Source organism: Scyliorhinus canicula, chromosome 2 (genome assembly GCF_902713615.1).
Source record: "Scyliorhinus canicula chromosome 2, sScyCan1.1, whole genome shotgun sequence".
NCBI lineage: Eukaryota > Metazoa > Chordata > Chondrichthyes > Carcharhiniformes > Scyliorhinidae > Scyliorhinus > Scyliorhinus canicula.
The window spans coordinates 220,195,210-220,216,230 of NC_052147.1; the positions used below are offsets into that span (position 1 = coordinate 220,195,210).

General features: G+C 50.5%; 1 protein-coding gene across 8 annotated transcripts in view; it reads right to left on the bottom strand.

Moving 5' to 3' along the window:
• Window positions 1–21,021, bottom strand: part of LOC119961961 (coiled-coil domain-containing protein 148-like) — a 226,336-nt gene that overhangs the window by 190,961 nt on the left and 14,354 nt on the right. For all 8 annotated transcript variants that reach the window (XM_038789596.1, XM_038789599.1, XM_038789597.1 and 5 more), the window contains exon 3: window positions 15,511–15,632. In XM_038789596.1, the coding sequence (XP_038645524.1) occupies window positions 15,511–15,632 (122 nt within the window). The remainder of the gene's footprint in view (window positions 1–15,510; window positions 15,633–21,021) is intronic.

Sequence of the window (21,021 nt, forward strand, 5' to 3'; positions counted from 1 at the left end):
TGCCAGGAAGAGTGTCAGGGCGCTTCCAGCTCTGACCCGGATATCCAGGAGGCTCTAATGGCCTACGTGACCCCCGGAATGGCCATTACACCTGGTCTCTGCTTGTGGAGCCCAGTACTAATCGGCGCCCAATTGAGATCTCGCAAGTGCAACCAGTGCGGGAGAATGCGGTCTCAAACAGGCTGCACATATTTAAATAAGCCAAATGGGCCAGGCACTATTGGTCTGGTGACTCGCATGCGGTTCTATGCCCAGCACAAAGCCCAATTTAGGCTTCTAATGCAATGCTCCTGACGCACCCAGATTGGCGCTGGGCGCAGCATGGTGGTAAAATCGCATCCGAGGGGAAAATATTTTACATAGTGGTTAGGATCTGGAATGCATTGCCTGAGAGAGATTGTTGGAGGCAGATTCAATCTTGGCTTTAACAAGGGAAATGAATAACTATCTGAAAAGAAAAACATTGCAGAGCTACAACGAAAAGGCAGGGGAGTGGAACGGGCCATGTAGCCCTTACAGGGAGCTAGCACGGACAAAACTATTTCCTCTCCTGCTATAAACTTTCTAGGTTCTGTGGCACTTATATGAACATGTGGTGGGCATTTGATAAAGTTCCATGGTAGAGAGTTTTAGTTAAAATTAAATTTTAATAGGCAGCACGTTGGCGCAGCGGTTAGAACTGCGGCCTCACGCAGGTTCGATCCCGGCTCTGGGTCACTGTCCGTGTGGAATTTGCACATTCTCCCCGTGTTTGTGTGGGTTTCTCCCCAAGAACCCAAAGATGTGCAGGCTAGGTGGATTGGCCATGCTAAATTGCCTCTTGATTGGAAAAAATTAATTGGGTACGCTAAGTTTTTTAAAAAATTACATTTTATGGAATTGGAGGCAAATAATTGACCTGGTTAGAAGAATGGTTAGCAGGTAGAAGACCAGTAGGGATAATGGACATCTACTTGAATTGGAAACAAGTAACTAGTGCCATCTCATAATGATCTTCGCTGGGCCTCAATTTCATTATATTTATTGATGACTTGAATAACACAGTAGAGCACAATATATCTAAGTTTACAGCGACAGAAAGATTGGTGGTGCAATAAGTCGGAAAGATAGCATCAAATTACAAAGAGACAGTGATATATTGAGCAAGTGGAGAAAAATATAGCTGACATAGCACCTTCTAAATTTGCACCCTCCGCCACCTAGAAGCTCAAGGGCAGCGGATTCATGAGAACTCCACCACCTGCATGTTCCCCTCCAAGTCACACACCATCCTATATCACTGGGTCAAAATCCCAGTATTCCCTGCCTAACAACACTGTGGGTGCAGCTGCACCACATGGACTGCAAAGATTCAAGAAGGTGGCTCACCGTCACCTTCTCAAGAGCAATTAAAGATGAGCAATAAAAGTGCTGACGTAGCCAATGACTCCCTGCAACATAATTTTTTTTAAAATAGATGTCAATGATGGAAATGTGAGGCCATCAATTTTAGACCAAAAAGTAAAAAGTCAGGGTTTTTTTTTAAATAGTGAAAAACTAGGGATAGTGAAGTTTAAAAGAGATTTCAATGCCCATAGGTACAGATACTAAAGTATAAAGGAGCAGATATAATATAAGGACATTTTGCTCCATCTATAGAAAGCCCTGATTAGACATCTTAAGGATTGTGTATTGTTTTGGATTTGATACAATACAAAGGATGCATTTCCTGGGATGCAGTGCAGATTCACCAGAATATTACCAGGGTTACAAGGGTTGAACAAATGAAGAGGCACTCAGTAGAACACCCACCTCAACCATGTTAACCCAAGATTACAATTACACCGCTCTTCCTCAAGTTTTTTCTCTGCCTGGATGATGCTCTGTAACTACAAAGCTGAAAAAATAAATATTTTTTGTAGTAATCCACGGGAGGCAGGAGTTCCGTCACCACACCAATATTTATTTACAATAACGATATTACAGGAGCAGCTACAAACAGTGCTGCTAGCAGTCCAGTCAACTTAAGACTGGCTCACAAAGCCTACACAGGTGATTATATGGCCCCCTCAATGAGCTATCATTGAGGGAGCTCATACTCCAATTGGCCAACCAATAAAGCCAATTGGAGTTCATTACATTTTTATTAAAAGGTTCCATGTCATTGAAGAGACTTCCAGCCAATCCAAATACAACCGACTCCCCAGTAGGAGGTCACGCAGGCACACTTTAGCACACCTATTTGAAAACGGAACCTAACACAATGGCTGCTGTGGGGATCCGAGGAGATGAGTAGCCATTTTCGAAATCGGGCATGCAACCCAGGAGCACTGGAGCTGCTGCCCCAGTGCTTTGGGACGGGGAGATGGCGGGGAGTGCCTAGTCGGGCTGTGTACAATTGATAGGGGTCACCCTGGGCCGGGGGAGTGAGGGGCTCAGTGCCCGCGAGTCCTATAGGCCATCCCCCAGATTGTATGTACCCATAACAGGGGCAACTACAGCTGCTGCCCGTATCCCAGTGAACACCTCCAGGGCAGAGCCCTGTCCATGGTAATATGGTGCAGGTCACTTCAACTCCCCCTGATTGTGAGCAGACTTTGGCTGCACAGCTGAAGGCTATTGCTAATAGAGAATTGGCACTGTTAGTTATGTGAGTACTTCACAGGTGCAAGTTGTGTTTGAAGCTGCTTTGTGGCTGCAAATGCCTGAGGGCTGCTGTTTCCTTCCTTTTCTGTAGCTGCAGAGATGGAACACTGGGCTAAGGGGGACGTATGAGTCCAGAAGGCAATCCGGTCTGAAGCAAGAAGCTGCTGTGGGATCTGGTACGCAGCGTTGATCCAAATAGGCCACCTGATGACACCGTTGAAGAAATGCTTCCACAGTTTGCTGATGTGTCTGTTGCTGGTGTGTTGATTGCTGCATGTAACTGGCACGTCACCACGGGATAACCACGCCAGAAGTCAAGGATGTTCAACTGCACCTTGTGCGTCAGTAGAAAATGTGGATGCCAGGATTTGGTTCTGGTGAGAATGGGCCGTGTAGGCGGGTCTGCTCCTCTGCGGCTCCTGGATGGAGAATGGCACCTATACATGGGACAAGTAACACTGATGGACAGATCCTTTCTTTGCCAAAGTTCTGGACATGATAACACATTTTCAGGCTTATCCTCTGTTTTTGTTGAGGAACCTGTGATGGGTGATACCAGGTGTTTTTTTTGTGTGAAAATGAGCTGATATAGCTTTGTTTTGGTACCAATATGGAACGATTATATTTCCTTGTTCTTTAATGGTTAGTGTGATAAGTGGAATGTTAGATAGTAGATTTTCAAATCTTTACTGTTGACTATTTAATAAACAAAATATTATCAAGTGGATTCTCGTGATTAAAGTGCCATGCCTCAGACGAGTGTTGTTGCCTCGCATGCTAATCAAACTTTGCGGCCTGGACACTCTGCCTGGGCCCTGGAGGCGTCAGCACCACAGAGGCAGCAGCCAACAGTCAAACAATCAAGAGCTGGGCTTCAGCACTGGGGATATCCCCATGACCAGAGGGTGAATGTATGGGCCAGGGGAGTGTACTGAGCTCACTTCACCTAATGTTCCTGACAAGGGTCTCGGGGTGGGGTCTCAGGGCCCCTGCAGTGGCCAGGGTGCATGTGCAGGGCGGGGTCTCCTAGCACACCTGACTCATTGGATGGCACTATGATAGAAGGCATAGCACGTAAAGGTAGGGGAGGCTTGGGGGCTTTGAGGATCTCGGGGTGGAAGCCCTGACTGATTGTTGGTCTCTCAACTTATCCAATTTCTTACAGATAAAACAGGATGGATGGTATTGTCAACCCCGTAGCGGAAGTCCACGCGGTGCTGGTGAGAGCCCAGCTGGCCAGACGTCAGAGAAGGTGGCAGCAGCATCAACACAGGCTCAAGGCGGCACCCCATGTGCAGGGGCTGCCGCACACCCAGCTGCCCATCTGACCAGGGAGAGATCCGGAGGGGGAGGCCAGCAATAGCCCCAGGTCTACAAGCTTTGCTGGTCTTTCGAGGAGATTTTGGAAAGCATGTGCCGCAAGAGACCCTGCCTCAACAAGGGGACGATGCAGCACCTGTGCCATATCCTTGCGGACTTGGTACCCCACGGAGGAGAATATCCGCTTCAGGTGTAGGTGAAGGTCACCGCAACCCTGATCGTTTATGCCACCAGTTCATTCCAGGGCTCGTGCAGGGACTTGTATTGTATATCACACCCTACAGCCCACAAGTGCAACCATGAAGTCATGGATGCCCTATATGCCCAGGCAGCTGACTATATAAACTTCGAGCTGGACCAGGCCCATCAAGATGCCCCGACAGCAGGATTCTCCGCCATCGCAGGGATGCTCCACGTCCAGAGTGTAATTGATGGTACATGTCACCATGATGCACACTGGGGCATCAGGAAGGTGTTTCATTCTCTGAATGTTCAACTCATATGTGACAATGTGTGGAGTTGGAGGATGAGCCCGGGGTGATCCGCTGGACCTGGGTAAGGAGGATAGGCAGAACAGTGGTGGCAAGGCTCCAGCATGCCTGGAGGTCAGGGAGGCCCTCATCCTTGCCCGATTCTCATAGGATGAGGCTTCATCCATCATCTCACCTCCTCTCCTCTACCCTAGTCACCCTTCCCAGAAGAGTCCCCACTTCCTCTCGCAGTCCTCCCTTCCCCCACCCCATGATCACCCCCTTCCCCCATTGGCTACCCCATCCATCCACCCCCCCCCCCCCATTCCACCCCTCCCTTGCTATGCGGAGTAAAGTGACAGAGGCTTCACGTACCAGGTGTAGAATGTTTCAATTGTGCACATACAAAACCGTAACTGTCCTGAGCTAACAATGGTGCCCCCTCCCCTCCCCGCCCCACCCCCCCAAGTGCCCACTCAGTGATCCTCAACCTTCTTATATTACCATGCTCTGCCACTGCGTATATGTGTGTCCCCAGGATGCACATCAGAGGTGGAGGCATCCTGCTGTTTTCGTGCCCTGGGACCTTTGTTGCCCCTGGCGGGCATCCTCTGGAGGGCCTGGGGCCCAAGGGCCTCAGCCCCCTTACCGGTGACACTGGCGGTGCCATACCACGCTGTTCTGCCGCTGACCTTGAGATGCACCTGGGCAAGGAGGTGGGGGGGACTTGGGAGACCTGGAGACCGCCGTCGTTTCCTCGGTGGGTGGCTCTGGGTCGGCCTGCAGTTCTCCCTCTTCGCGGACGGTACCCGTGGGGCCTTGGGCACTCCATAGGATGGAGTGGTAGCTGGTGTGAGCACCAGAGCCCATGCTACATCTAGCCCTGCCATTCATGGCGCTTCCCAATTGCCTACACCATGGTGTCGATGCCCTCAGCGCTGCTCCTCAGTGATTGGGATATGCTCTGGAGTGCTTCGGCATTGTCCACTTGTGCCTGGGACATGCTCCGCAGCGTCTCGGCAATGTCCACTTGTGTCTGGGACACGTCTCCGAGAGACTGGACATGCTGTCGAGGCCCTTAGACAAGACTATCACTGATGGAGACACGCCTTGGACATCACCACTCATGACGCTGACGTCGTGCTCCAGGCTTTCCACCACGGTCGCCACACGAGCAGTGTTGGCCTTGGTGCCATGCATGGCTGGCGTCATCTCCCGCACCCGTAACCTTTGGGACTCCTTCAATCAGCTATGCACTCACTGGAGAGTGGCTGATATCCCCTCTTGTATCTCACACCCATGTCCTTGCCTCTGCGTCAGCTCCGGGATAACCTTATCCTGAGGTTCAGCATCTGACTGGGATCCAGCTGCATTCTGGGATCCAGCAGATCTCCGACTGCTGACTCCCCGGATGTTCCTGCATCCACCTGATGTGCATCAGCAGCTGTGGAGTTGCTCACCAGATTGTGCCCCTGAAGCCTGTCCACTAATGTCCTGCACCGAGGTGTATGTCTCTATGCTGCTGGAGGGTGAGGTGACAGCTGTGATGGAGGCATCGATGGAGGCATCGTCGGAGCTCTCCTCCCAGGTGTCCTCACCCCAGCTAATTCTGCGAGAGAAAGGGCATGTGGTCAGTGAGAGGAAAGGGTCATTTTGTCCGACATGCACAACTCACCTGAGTCACATCATCTAGGTTAAGGGACAGTGGATCCTCACCTCTGCGGCGCAGGCCAACATTGCTGTCGATGACTACTCAGCGATCTCGGGGCCCGTTCCTCATAGGGGGTGGAGAGAGTCAGAGAGTCGCAGGCAGGACCGATGCCTGGGGCCAGAGTCAACTTTTTTTTAAAAATAATTTTTATTGAGATTTTTACAAAATAAAATATAAACATCTTAGCTCCATTAACAGACAACCGCGGTAACACCCCATGAACAATACCCCCCCAGCTTCAATAGCAACTTCAAACAAAAAGAAAAAACAACAACAAAGAAAAAAAAACAAACAAGAGGGAGATAGCACCCTCCACAAACCCAAGTGCACAGTTCTCCCTCCCCCCAATCCTTCCCCCCCCCCCCCCCCCCCCCCCCCCCCCCCGGGCTGCTGCTGCTGTCGGCCTATTTCCCTACCGTTCCGCCAGGAAGTCCAGAAACGGCTGCCACCGCCTGAAAAACCCTTGTACTGATCCCCTCAGGGCAACTTTCACCCTCTCCAATTTAATGAACCCCGCCATATCCGAGATCCAGGCCTCCACGCTTGGGGGCCTCGCATCCTTCCATTGGAGCATGATCCTCCGCCGGGCTACTAGGGACGCAAAGGCCAGGACCCCGGCCTCTATCGCCTCCTGCACTCCCGGCTCCACTGCCACCCCAAAAATTGCGAGTCCCCAGCCTGGCTCGACCCTGGATCCCACCACCCTCGACACCGTCTTTGCTACCCCCTTCCAAAACTCCCCCAACGCTGGGCACGCCAAAACATATGGGCGTGGTTCGCTGAGCACCTAGCACACCTGTCCTCGCCCCCGAAGAACCTACCCATCCTCGTCCCAGTCATGTGGGCCCTATGCAGCACCTTGAACTGTATGAGGCTAAGCCTTGCACAGGAAGAGGAGGAATTCACTCTCTCCAGGGCATCCGCCCATGTCCCCTCCTCAATCTCCTCACCCAGCTCCTCTTCCCATTTACCCTTCAGTTCCTCCACCGAGGCCTCGTCTACCTCCTGCATCACCCGGTATATGTCCGAGATCCTCCCTCCTCCGACCCACACCCCCGAGAGCACCCTATCCCGCACCCCCCGTGGGGGCAGCAAGGGGAACCCCTCCACCTGCTGCCTGGCAAACGCCCTCACCTGGATGTACCTAAACATGCTCCCGGGGGGAGCCCAAACTTCCCCTCTAACTCCCCCAAGCTCGCGAACCTCCCCTCCACAAACAGGTCCCTCAACCTCCTAACCCCTGCCCTGTGCCAGCCCCGGAATCCGCCATCAATGCTCCCTGGGACGAACAGATGGTTCCCCCGTATCGGGGCCTCCATCGAGCCCCCCATTTCTCCTCTGTGCCGTCTCCATTGCCCCCAAATTTTGAGGGTAGCCGCCACCACCGGGCTCGTGGTAGACCTCGTTGGAGGGAGCGGCAACGGCGCCGTTACCAGCGCCTCCAGGCTCGTGCCCACGCATGACGCCGCCTCTATCCTCTTCCATGCTGCCCCTTCCTCGTCCATTACCCACTTACGCACCATCGCTGCGTTGGCTGCCCAGTAGTACCCACAGAGGTTGGGCAACACCAGCCCCCCCCTATCCCTGCCTCGTTCCAGGAACACTCTTCGAACCCTTGGAGTCCCATGCGCCCACACAAATCCCGTAATACTGCTGTTGACCCTCCTGAAAAAGGCCTTTGGGATAAAGATGGGGAGGCACTGGAACAAGAACAAAAACCTTGGGAGCACCGTCATCTTGACGGACTGCACCCTCCCCGCCAGTGACAGCGGTAACATATCCCACCTCTTAAACTCCTCCTCCATCTGCTCCACCAACCTTGTGAGGTTGAGCTTGTGCAGGGCCCCCCAACTCCCAGCCACCTGGACCCCTAGGTACCTGAAGCTCTTCCCTGCCTGCTTCAGTGGGAGCCTACCAATCCCCTCCTCTTGATCCCCCGGGTGCACCACAAACACCTCGCTCTTGCCCAGGTTCAACTTATACCCCGAGAAACCCCCGAATTCCCCAAGGATCCTCATCACCTCCGGCATCCCCCCCACCGGGTCCGCCACATACAGCAGCAGGTCGTCCGCGTACAGTGACACTCGATGCTCCTCACCCCCCCCCCCGCACCATGCCCCTCCAGTTCCCTGACTCCCTCAATGCCATGGCCAGGGGCTCAATTGCCAACGCGAAGAGCAAGGGGGACATGGGGCACCCCTGTCTCGTCCCCCGATGCAGCCGAAAGTACTCCGACCTCCTCCTATTCGTGGCTACACTTGCTATCGGGGCCTCGTAGAGCAGCCTCACCCACCGAATAAACCCCACCCCAAACCCGAACCTCTCCAACACCTCCCACAAGTACTCCCACTCCACCCTATCGAAGGCCTTCTCCTCGTCCAACGCCACCACTCCGCCTCCCCTTCCACCGCCGGCATCATAATGACATTGAGGAGTCTTCGCACATTTGTGTTCAGCTGCCTTCCCTTCACAAACCCCGTCTGGTCCTCATGTATGACCCCCGGCACACAATCCTCTATTCTAGTGGCCAGGATCTTTGCCAGCAGCTTAGCGTCGGCGTTCAGCAACGAAATCGGCCTATATGATCCACACTGCAGAGGGTCCTTGTCCCGCTTCAGGATCAAGAAAATCAGCGCCCGCGACATAGTTGGTGGCAAAGCCCCCCCCCCTCCCATGCCTCGTTAAAGGTCCTGACCAACAGGGGGCCCAACAGGTCCAAATACTTTTTATAGAATTCCACCGGAAACCCGTCCGGCCCCGGCGCCTTCCCCGACTGCATGCTCCCTATCCCTTTGACAACCTCCTCCGACTCGATCGGTGCCCCTAGTCCCTCCACCCGCTCTTCTTCCACCCTCGGGAAATGCAACCTGTCCAGGAAGCGCCCCATTCCACCCTCCTCCACCGGGGGCTCAGACCGGTACAGTTCCCCATAAAAGTCCCTGAAGACCCCATTGACCTCTACCCTCTCCTCACCACCTTCCCAGCTCTATCCATCACTCCCCCAATCTCCCTGGCCGCGTCTCGCTTCCGGAGCTGGTGCGCCAGCATCCTGCTCGCCTTCTCCCCGTGTTCATACACCGCCCCCTGTGCTTTCCTCCACTGGGCTTCCGCCTTTCTAGTCGTCAGTAGGTCAAATCTGGCCTGAAGGCTACGCCTCTCCCCCAGCAATCCCTCCTCTGGGGCCTCCGCGTTCCTCCTATCCACCTGCACCATCTCCCCTATCAGTCTTTCCCCTTCCCTCTGCTCCCCCCTCTCCCTTTGGTTTCAGATGGAGATCAATTCCCCCCTCATCACCGCCTTCAATGCCTCCCAGACCGTCCCCACCCGAACCTCCCCGTTACCATTGGCCTCGAGGTATCTCTCAATACACCCCCGGACCCTCCCGGCCACCTCCTCCTCTGCCAGCAGCCCCACCTCCATGCGCCAGAGCGGACGTTGGTCCCTCTCTTCCCCCAGCCCGAGGTCCATCCAGTGCGGGGCATGATCCTAAATGGCAATGGCGGAGTATTCCACTTCCTCCACCCTCGACACCAGCCCCTTACTCAGGACAAAAAAGTCATTCCTCGAGTAGGCCTTATGTACATGGGAGAAAAACGAGTATTCCCTGGCCCTTGGCCTCGCAAACCTCCAAGGGTCCACCCCCCCCCCCCCCCCCCCATCTGGTCCATGAATCCCCTCAACACCTTAGCCGCCGCCGACCTCCGACCCGTCCGGGACTTGGATCGATCCAATGGGGGATCCAGCACAGTGTTAAAGTCTTCCCCCCATGATCAGGCCCCCCACCTCCAGGTCCGGAATGCGGCCCAGCCTACATCGTCCCAATTTGGGGCATAAACATTCACCAACACTACCCGCTCCCCCTGCAGCTTGCCACTCACCATCACGTACCTCCCGCCACTGTCAGCCACCACCTTCAACGCCTCAAACGACACCTTCTTCCCCAACAGGATCGCCACCCCCTTCCTCTTCTCATCCAGCCCTGAGTGGAATACCTGGCCCACCCACCCCTTTCTCAGCCGGACCTGGTCCACCACTCTCAGGTGTGTCTCCTGGAGCATGGCCACATCCGCCTTCAGCCCCTTCAGGTGCGCAACTACTCGGGCCCTCTTGACCGGCCCATTCAGCCCCCTCACATTCCAGGTTATCAGCCGGATCCGAGGGCTCCCTGCCCCCTTCCCCTGCCGGTTAGCCATACCCCCTCCCTTGCCCACCCCCGGCCAGCGTCCCACGCTCTGCCAGTTTCCCACGGCGGCACCTCCCCCCCTCCAGCACCCCCTGCGTCCTCCAGCTCCTTCCTGACTGTTTCAGCAGCAACCCGGTAACCACCCCCCCCTCCCCTCCCCTCCCCTCCCAGGCTAGGACCCCTCCTAGCCGCGCCCCCCCCTCTACAGCACTCCCGTGAGCCAGCTATCTTCTGCTGACCCCGGCGGCTCCCGCCCTACTTTCGGCTCCTCCCAACGTGGGACTGCCCCTCCTCCATAGTGCCCATCAACCAGTCCACCCTCCCCCGCTCCTGCGTGGGAGAAGAAGACCCCGCCCCCTCCCTCTCCCAGCACGGGGACCCCGCAGAAAGCCCGCGCTTTCGCCCTGCCGGGCCCCGCCTCCTCCAGGGCCACTCCCATTGTCAGTCCCCCCCACCAGCTCCCCAAACACCCCGTTTACCCCTCAGTCCAAACACATCCACCCAACTCCTGCTAGAAAACCCATAAAGAAAACACCCGTACGGCATCACCCCACCCACCCTACGGCCACCCCACCTCATACCCTAAACCCCGCAAATACACATACAGTATAAATAAATACAGTATTCTACAGCATCCCCCCTCCGGGGGACCCTCAGTTTGTGTCCAGTTTCTCGGCTTGCACGAAGGCCCACGCCTCCTCCGGGGAATCAAAATAGTGGTGCCGATCCTTGTAGGTGACCCACAGATGCGCCGGCTGCAGCATTCCAAATTTCACCTTCCGACTGTGGAGCACCGCCTTCGTCCGGTTAAACCCGGCCCTCCGCCTCGCCACCTCCGCACTCCAGTCCTGGAGGATCCGCACCTCCGTGTTCTCCCATTTGCTGCTCCGCTCCTTCTTGGCCCACCGGAGCACACACTCACGATCCACGAACCGGTGGAATCTCACCAACACCGCCCGCGGCGGCTCGTTCAGCTTGGGCCTCCTAGCCAGAATTCTGTGGGCCTCCTCCAACTCCAGGGGCCCCTGGAAGGACCCAGCCCCCATCAGCATGTTCAGCATCATCACCACATAGGCCCGACCCCTCCAGCCCCTCCGTGAGGCCCAGGATCCGTAAATTGTTCCTCCTCGACCAGTTGTCCAACTCCTCGAACCGCTCCTGCCATTTTTTATGGAGCGCCACGTGCACCTCCACCTTCCCCACCATGGCCACGACCTCGTCCTCCCTCTCGGCGGCCTGCTGCTGCAGCTCCCGGATCGCAGCCCCCTGGGCCATCTGGGTCTCCATCAGTTCCCTGTTGGTTACCTTGATGGACTCCAGAAGCTCCACTTTCATCTCCTGGAAGCAGCGCAGCAGAGTCGTCTCGACCCACTTCTTCAACTCTTCAAAACTTTCGCCGGCCGCCATTTTGTCCTTCGGGTCCCGATTTTTCCCGGGTGTTTTCTCCTTCGATTCGCTCCCTGCCCCGCTCCTGGTCTCCACCATGGGACCTCTGGGGCGACTCCTGGCCTCTTCCCACGTCGGGATTCGCCTCACAAGCTCCGTTGGGGGCCTTTAAAAAAGCCCCAAAGTCCGTTTTTTCCGGGAGCCTCCGAACGTGCGGCTCAGCTGATCATTGCCGCTACCGGAAGTCCTGGGGCCAGAGTCAACTTACCCATGCGGCCCAGTGGAGGTCATTCCTGCACTGGATTGATGTCCTCCTGGTCATGCTGCCCGAACTAACAGCAGATGCCACGGCCTCTCAGGTGGCATTGCAGCCCTGTGGCTGATCCGCGACCCCCTCGGGGGAACAGGGTGTCCTGTCTCGCCTTCCCGTTGATCGGCAGCCTGGCCAGTTCGGCAACCCGAAACTTGGAGCAGGCCTCCGTGGTGGCATGGCTGTGTGCAGTCTGGAATATGTTTGGAGGGAGAAGTTTATGTGCTGCTGCTCCTTGTTAGCAAGGTCCAGCAGCTGGTGGGACGGCCATTTCCATCATGAAGCCCATGGGGGATCATTTCCCCAATTGACATGAGATACTGGCCCAGTCTCACCGGGTCAGCCGTCGGGAAACACCCAGGAAGTCGTACCCACTATCGCACTTAGAGCTTTTCCTGTTAGATCTGAAGATGATTGATGAGAGTAGGGCAGTAGCTGTTGGCCGCAGGGACTTCAGTAAGGCCTTTGACAAGGTCCCTCATGTCAATCTGGTACAAAAAGTGAAGTCACACGGGATCAGAGGTGAGCTAACAAGATGGATACAGAACTGATTCGGTCATAAAAGTCAGAGGGTAGCAGTGGAAGGGTGCGTTTATGAATGGACGGCTGTGACTAGTGGCGTTCCTCAGGGATCAGTGCTGGGACTTTTGCTGTTTGTTTTATATATATATAAATGATTTGGAGGAAAATGTAACTGGTTTGATTAGTAAGTTTGCAGACGACATAAAGGTTGGTGGAATTGCAGATAGCGATGAAGACAGTCAGAGGATGCTGCAGGATATAGATGGGTTAGAACTTGGGCGGCGAGATGGCAGATGGAATTTAATCTGGACAAATGTGAGGTAATGCATTTTGGAAGGTCTAATACAGATGGGAAATATACAGTAAATAGCAGAACTCTTAAGAGTATTGATAGGCAGAGGGGTATGGGTGTACAGGTACACAGGTCACTGAAAGTGGCAATGCAAGTCGAGAAAGTAGTCAAGAAGGCATATGGCATGCTTGCCTTCATCGGCCAGGGCATTGAATTTAAAATTCGCAAGTTATTTTGCAGCTTTATAGAACCTTAGTTATGATGCACTTAGAATATAGTGCTCAATTCTGGTCACCACACTACCAGAAGGATGTGGAGGCTTTGGAGAGTGTCCAGAAAAGATTTACCAGGATGGTGCCTGGTATGGAGGGCATTAGCTATGAGGAGAGGTTGGACAAACTTGGTTTGTTCACTTGGAACAACGATGGTTGAGGGGCGACCTGATAGAAGTCTACATGATTATGAAGGGCATGGACAGAATGACTAACCAGAAGCTTTTTCCCCGGGTGGAAGAGTCAATTACTCGGGGCATAGGTTTAAGGTGTGAGGGGCAGTCTGGAACTCACCACTACGGGAGGTAGTGGAAGCAGGTACGATAGTGACTTTTCAGGGCGTCTTCACAAAGACATGAATAGGATGGGAATAAAGGGATATGGTCCTTGGAAGTGTAAGGGGTTTTAGCTGAGATCATCAGCATGGTAAGAGCAGGCTTGGGGGGGCCAAAGGGCATGTTCCTGTGCTATATATCTCGTGATGCATAAGACCATGAAACCATAAGACGTAGGAGCAGAATTAGACCACTCGGCCCATCGAGTCTGCTCCGCCATTCAATCATGGCTGATTTTTTTCTCATCCCCATTTTCCTGCCTTCTCCCCATAACCCCTGATCCCCTTATTAATCAAGAACTTACCTATGTCTGTCTTAACGACACTCAGTGATTTGGCCTCCACTGCCTTCTGTGGCAAAGAGTTTCACAGATTCACCACTCTCTGGCTGAAGAAATTCCTTCTCATCTCTGTTTTAAAGGATTGTCCCTTTAGTTTGAGATGGTGTCCCCTGGTTCTAGTTTCTCCTACAAGTGGAAACATCCTCTCCACATCCACTCTATCCAGGCCTCTCAGTATCTTGCAAGTTTCAATAAGAACCCCCCTCATCCTTCTAAACGCCAAAGAGTACAGACTCAAGAGTCCTCAACTATTCCTCATACGACAAGCTCTTCATTCCAGGGATCATTCTTGTGAACCTCCTCTGGACCCTTTCCAAGGCCAGCATATCCTTCCTTAGATACAGGGCCCAAACTGTTCATAATACTCCAAATGGGGTCTGACCAGAGCCTTATACAGCCTCAGAAGTACATCCCTGGTATTGTATTCTAGCCCTCGCGACATGAATGTGAACATTGCATTTGCCTTCTTAATTGCCAACTGAACCTGCACATTAACCTTAAGAGAATCGTGAACAAGGACTCCCAAGTTCCTTTGCGCTTCTGATTTCCTAAGCATTTCCCCATTTAGAAAATAGTCTATGCCTAAATTCTCCTTCCAAAGTGCATAACCTCACACTTTTCCACATTGTATTTCATTTGCCACTTCATTGCCCACTCTCCTAGCTTGTCCAAATCCTTCTGCAAACTCCTGCTTCCTCAATACTACCTGTTCCTCTACAGATCTTTGTATCATCTGCAAACTTAGCAACAGTGCCTTCAATTCCTTCTTCCAGATCATTAATGTATATTGTGAAAAATTGTGGTCCCAGCACAGACCCCTGAGGCACACCACTCGTCACCGGCTGCCAACCTGAAAAAGACCCCTTTATCCTCACTCTCTGCCTTCTGCCAGTCAACCAATCCTCCATCCATGTCAGGATCTTACCCTTAACACTATTTTAACGTAACGTATTTAACAGTCCCCTATGTGGCATCTTGGTAACCAGGCTTACATGGAGATGGCTTGACTGCCTTACAGAGTCAGGGAAGAATGTATTGGTTCTCACAGTAATTGTTTGTTTTTGCCTCCCCAGGTGTTAGGGTTTACTAGAAATATGAGATGGTGACACATGAGGTTCCACTCTATGGATAGGGCCTGATGGTCTTTTCTACCTTCTGTCAATGCAAAAGGAGAATGGCGAGGAAGAAAGAAAAAGGAAGAGCGGTGAATAGAATAAACTCTTTAAAGTGTTATGTACAATTTAAAATTTACTTTTTCCTGTCTAAGGATGATATTCTGAAATTCAAGTATCTTTATTCTTATGGTTGTCTCACAGTCACAATAGATGAACAAGAATCTTAAATAAAATCCAATCAGCAACCTACCACCAGTCCAAGGGTTCTGCATATATATTTTGAAATTAACATTTCCATAGCTAGTGTGCACTCTTAAGGGTATTTTTCCCCTCCTGTTTGAGTTCCTATCCCAAAACACTGCATTCAGTAAAGTTCCCAGGTGTAATGACAAATTGGTGACCTGCTTTCTGCAAATTCATGTGGAGAGATGTGCAGAAATGGACATCTGAGATACACAAATTGATGCCTGTCCTATAATTATTTGATGAAAGAAATAAAATTGAGAACTTGCCACATAGGGAAATAATCACTGCACAAATCGAGGTTCTTTTTGCTACACTGCTATTTATCTTTGGCTATAACTGGTCATGATATAGGTTATTATTAACTTTGCACGAAAATGCTTTACCTTATGATCGGTATCAAGACACATCATCTTTTTAGCTTCAGCAAGAGCCTGAAGTTGTTCATAGTCAACTGGTTTGTACTTCTGACTTCCAAGGCCATTTCTCATTCTTATTACCAGCTTCTCTAATAGAAAATTATAAAAACATAAAAACTATCAATGCATGCTCAGGATTCATTGTGCAAGGGAAAACAAAGTGTATGAGCAAATAAAAAGTAAACAATTATGAGTTTTGTGATTAACATCTTAATTCTTCCAATTAATACTTAACCTTATATAGCATCATAAAACAGTTACAGCACACAAAGGGACCATTCTACTTGTCGCGTCCATCTCTGCAAGAGCAACTCAGCCAGTCCCCAAATCCACTGCCTTTTCCTCATAGCCCTGCAAAGTTTTTTTTCTAAGATAGTTATATAATTTCATTTTGAAAGCCAAGGCAAAATCCACCTCCATCATACTTTCAGACAATGTACTCGAGATCCTAAGCACTCGCCATATCGAAACAAAAAGCTTTCCTCCTGTTGCTTCTGGCAAATCACTCTAAATTGGTGTCCTCTGGTTCTCGACCCTTCCACCAATGAGAATAGTTTCACCCTATCTACTCTGAAGGACCCTCATCATTTTAAACTTTCCTATCAAATTTTCTCTCAACTTTCTCTTCTTTGTCTTCCGGTGGCAGTATGTAGAGGAAACATGCAAATGAGATGGCTCCCGCCAGGGTATTGCATTTTCAGCCGTTTTCACCCAGTTTCTGGGGGTGCTTTTGCTTAATCGCCTGATCGATGTTACAAGGTGCTCAAATACAGGCCAGAAGGACCAGGGCAAAGAAAGTTGAAGAAGCAAATTTGTTGATGGAATCGAAGGCTCCTCGGGGCTCTTTGGTGGAGAAAATGGCAGAGGCAGCTGTTGCAACTCCATCCACTCAACTAGCGGCTGGTCTGTTTGCCGACATCTTGGCGGCAGAATTTGAGAAGCAAAGGCAGTCAATAGAAGGGGCCCTGGCTCCCATTCAGTTGGTGCTGGCGAAATCCAATGAGTTGGTAAAAGCACATGGTGCTGTGATAAAGGGAATGGAGATGTTGCTTATGGCCGGTGTGAATAAAGACTGGAGGCCAAAATGGACCATCTGGAGAATTGTTCCAGGAGGGAGAATATCAGATCATGGGGTTGTCAGGGGGAATGGAAGGCCCAACACCCACATAATATTTTATGAAGGTGTTTGGGAAGATGGCGTGTAAGGGTGGATTCACGTCACCTCCTGAACTGGATCGAGTGCACCAGACACTCCGGCAGAAGCCCTGTCTCAACAAACCACTATGTGCTGTTTTTGTAAAGTTTTATAGCTTTCAGGCCATTTTTCTTTATACTTTGTAAGACCCTGAGAAGCCTTCTGTCATGCCAGTCACGTGTGGACTCCCAGATTATCATGCCATCCACATAGACCCGGACGCCTGGTAACCCTTCAATTATGTTCTCAATGGCACAATGGAAAATCTCTGACGCTGAGATTATGCCGAATGGCATCCTCAGGAAACAATAGCGCCCAAAGGGTGTGTTAAACGTGCACAGCTTTGCTCTTGCTTTGTCCAGCTTGAGCTGCCAGAAGCCTTGTGATGCATCCAGCTTGCTGAAACATGTTGCTCCAGCCATCTCGCAGCTTATCTCCTCCCTCTTCAGAATCGGGTAGTGCTCTCTCTTGATGTTAAGGTTCAGGTCTTTGAGGTCCTTCGTATCCATAGGTCATTGTTCTGCTTTTTAAAAATAAATTTAGAGTACCCAATTATTTTTTGTTTCCAATCAAGGGGCAAGTTAGCGTGGCCAATCCACTAATCTTCACATCTTTGGGTTGTGGGAGTGAAATCCATGCAGACACGGGGAGAATGTGCAAACTCCACACGGACAGTGATCCAGGGCCGGGATTTGAACCCGGTCTTCAGCACCGTAGTCCCAGTGCGAACCACTGCGCCACGTGCTGCCCTTTTGTTCCGCTTTTTTGACACACATCATAGAGTTAACGTAGTCAGTAGGTTCCTCTATGCGTCTGATAACTCCTAGAGCTGTCATTCTGTCCAAATTGGCCTTCAGTTTGTCCTTCAGTGGATCAGGTACCTGTCTCGGCGCAAGTACAACTGGCTTTGCATTCTAATTTCGGATGTGATACATGAACTGCAGAATGCTAAAGCCTTGAAATATCTCCAGAAAGTTCTTTATGATAGATTCTAAGAACGCATGCTGGCGGGGTGCCATGCGTTCTGAAGTGTAAACCCCCTTAACGAGCACGAGCGCTTCTCATGTTTCCACTCCTGTGAGCGATTCGCACTCTGTCTCCACTATGGAAAATATAATAATGCATGTTCTGTCTTTAACAGTTACTGCAAGCTCACATGCTCCTAACGTTGTGATCTGATGACCATTATAGTCCTTCAATAGTACTGACTGACGAACCATTTTCGGTTTAATCTTTAACACTTTTAATGACAAAGTGATAAGGTTGGCCCTTGTTCCCGTGTCGAGCTTACATTTGATTAGCGTGCTGTTAACCATCAATGGAATCACCCATCTATCTTCTATGGTATTCCCATCTACATCACTATGGCTGCAAATGGTAAGGAAAAATTTGCCATTTGGCTGTTAGGATTATTCGTGTCCTCAGTCAATATCATGTTCACAGCAGCCAGGTCGTTGATGCACATTTCATTAACTAAGTTAACTGGTCCTGTTTGGTCAACTGTTGGATGTTCAAGACATCGCCTAGCAAAGTGATTTATTCTGCCACACTTGCAACACACCTGCCCAAGTACGGGACATCGCTGTGGTAAATGTCAATTGCCACACTGCTGTCACAAAATGGCAGATCTGGTCATCCACTCAAACTGGCCGTCCGCACTGCGACCACGTTTCTTTTTTGACCGTGTCACAGGGCTTATGGTGCTGGTGTCTTCTGCCATATTGGCGCCAAAATGTTTCAGATTGAGCGCAGTAATCTGCTGTGCATCCAGCTTGCTGGCACGACAAATATTGACAAGCGTATTCCAGTTGAAGCTCATCTTCCTGTAATAGTTTCTCGCGTACCTTGTCATTTGATATCCCAGACACTATCTGATCATGGCTCATCGGCGACTTTAAAGTACTAACGTTGCACAACTGCGCCTTCAACGAAAAGTCGGTTAGAAAACGTTTGAACGATTCGCCCGCCATCTGAATGCGCGTGCAAAAGAGATAACCCTCGAATGCTTTATTTTTCTTTGGGGCGCAATCGTGATCAAAGTACTTTATTACGTCATCGAAGTTCTTGCTTTCCGCTTCACTGATGAACACGAAGATATTATATAAAAGCAAATTACTACGGATGGTGGAATCTGAAACCAAAAGAGAAAATGCTGGAAAATCCCAGCAGGTCAGGCAGCATCTGTAGGGAGAGAAAAGAGCTAACATTTTGAGTCCAGATCTGCAGCTCCACAGCTAAATTCTCTACAGTTCGGGGATAGCCTACCAAGGCACTCAAAGACTTCACTTTTAAAGCTGTTTCTCTCTTGTTTTGTTGCCGGGTTCAGTATCGATCGCGCATCCCCTTGTGGGACACTTGCATCATCGAGTTTAAAACAAGTTTGGGTTCAATTTCCATTGTCGACCAGGCTAAAGAGACTAAGATGCAATCTCCAACAGTTTACGTGTGCGACCACACGTGCGACCGCCCAATAACATGCACCGCAAGTCCCAATCCTATTTTCATTACCCATGTTTTCTATTTCTTTTGTGCTAAACCCCAATGCATAATGGTCAACACAAATACAAACTATTCAAGCCGAAAAGACAAGTAGTTTACCTTCAGCAATGAGTAATGTGTTGATTTAATGGATATTAAAACTAGGACTATTAATACTAGTCTATTATAAATGCGATTTCATAGTCGTTTACTTTAGACTTCTTGGTATAAATCTTGGTATAAAATTGTCTTATATTCAACCAGCTTTAATAATAATAATTGCTTATTGTCATGACTAGGCTTCAATGAAGTTACTGTGAAAAGCCCCTCGTCGCAACATTCTGGCGCCTGTTCGGGGAGGTCGGTACGGGAATTGAATCCGCGCTGCTGGCATTGTTCTGCATTACAAACCAGCTATTTAGCCCACTGTGCTAAACCAGCCCCTTTAGGTTTCACAAGAGTAATGGCTGCAAATTATTTGTATGTTCACTAATTTTGTTTTTCTTTTTATTTTCCGAAATTTACTTAAAACATGGACTTCAACAAATCAAATCTAGTTTTTACACTAGGAGTGTTCAAATGGCCACCCTGCGTCTGAAAAGTGGCGCACCGTGGCATAATGTAGCCGATAGAAGCTGGGCGACCTGCTCACAGGATCTACTCGACTCACAACGCTTTGCGAGATCTAATGTAATCTCGCAAGACATTGAGCTGTGAATCTAGCTGACTGTGGTGTATAATGAGGCAGAATTGATTAGGGAAATTAAGGTGAAGGAACCCTTAGGGAACAGTGACCACAATATGATAGAATTTACCCTGCAGATTAAGAGGGAGAAGCTGGAATCAGATGTAACGTATTATAATTAAATAAGGGGAACTACAAAGACATGAGGGAGGAGCTGGCCAGAGTTGATTGGAAAAGGAGCCCAGCAGGGAAGACAGTGGAACAGCAATGGCAGGGGTTTTTTGGGGCTTATTCGGGAGGCACAGCAGAAATTCATCCCAAGGAGAAGGAAACATGCTCAGGGGAGGACAAGGCATCCATGGCTGACGAGGAAAGTCAAGGACAGCATAAAAAGCAAAAGAAAAAGCATACAAAGTGGTGAGAGTTAGTGGGAAGCCAGAGGATTGGAAAACTTTAAAAGTGAGCAGAGGACAACTAAAAAAGCAATAAAGGGAGAGAAGATTAAATATGAGTGCAAGCTAGCTAGTATTATAAAAGATAGGAAGTTTTTTTCAATATATAAAAGGTAAGAGAGAGGCAAAAATAGACATTGGACCACTGGAAAATGTGGCTGGAGAAGTAATAATAGGAAACAAAGAAATGGCAGACAAACTGAATTGTTACTTTGCATCAATCTTCACAGTGGAAGGCACCAGTGGGATGCCAAAGCTCCAAGATAATCGGGGGCAGAGGTGAATACAGTGGCCATCACTGAAGGTAGATATATCAGGGCTGGTTTAGCTCACTTGGCTAAATCGCTGGCTTTTAAAGCAGACCAAGCAGGCCAGCAGCACGGTTCGATTCCCGTACCAGCCTCCCCGGACAGGCGCCGGAATGTGGCGACTAGGGGCTTTTCACAGTAACTTCAGAGAAGCCTACTCGTGACAATAAGCGATTTTCATTTCATTTTCATATCACCTGGACCAGATGGACTACACCACAGGATTCAAAAGAAGGTAGTTGAGGAGACTGTGGAGGCATTGGTGGTGATCTTTCAGGAATCACTGGAGACAGGAAGGGTCCCAGAGGACTGGAAAGTGGCTAATGCAACACCCCTATTTGAGAAGGGAGGGAGGCAGAA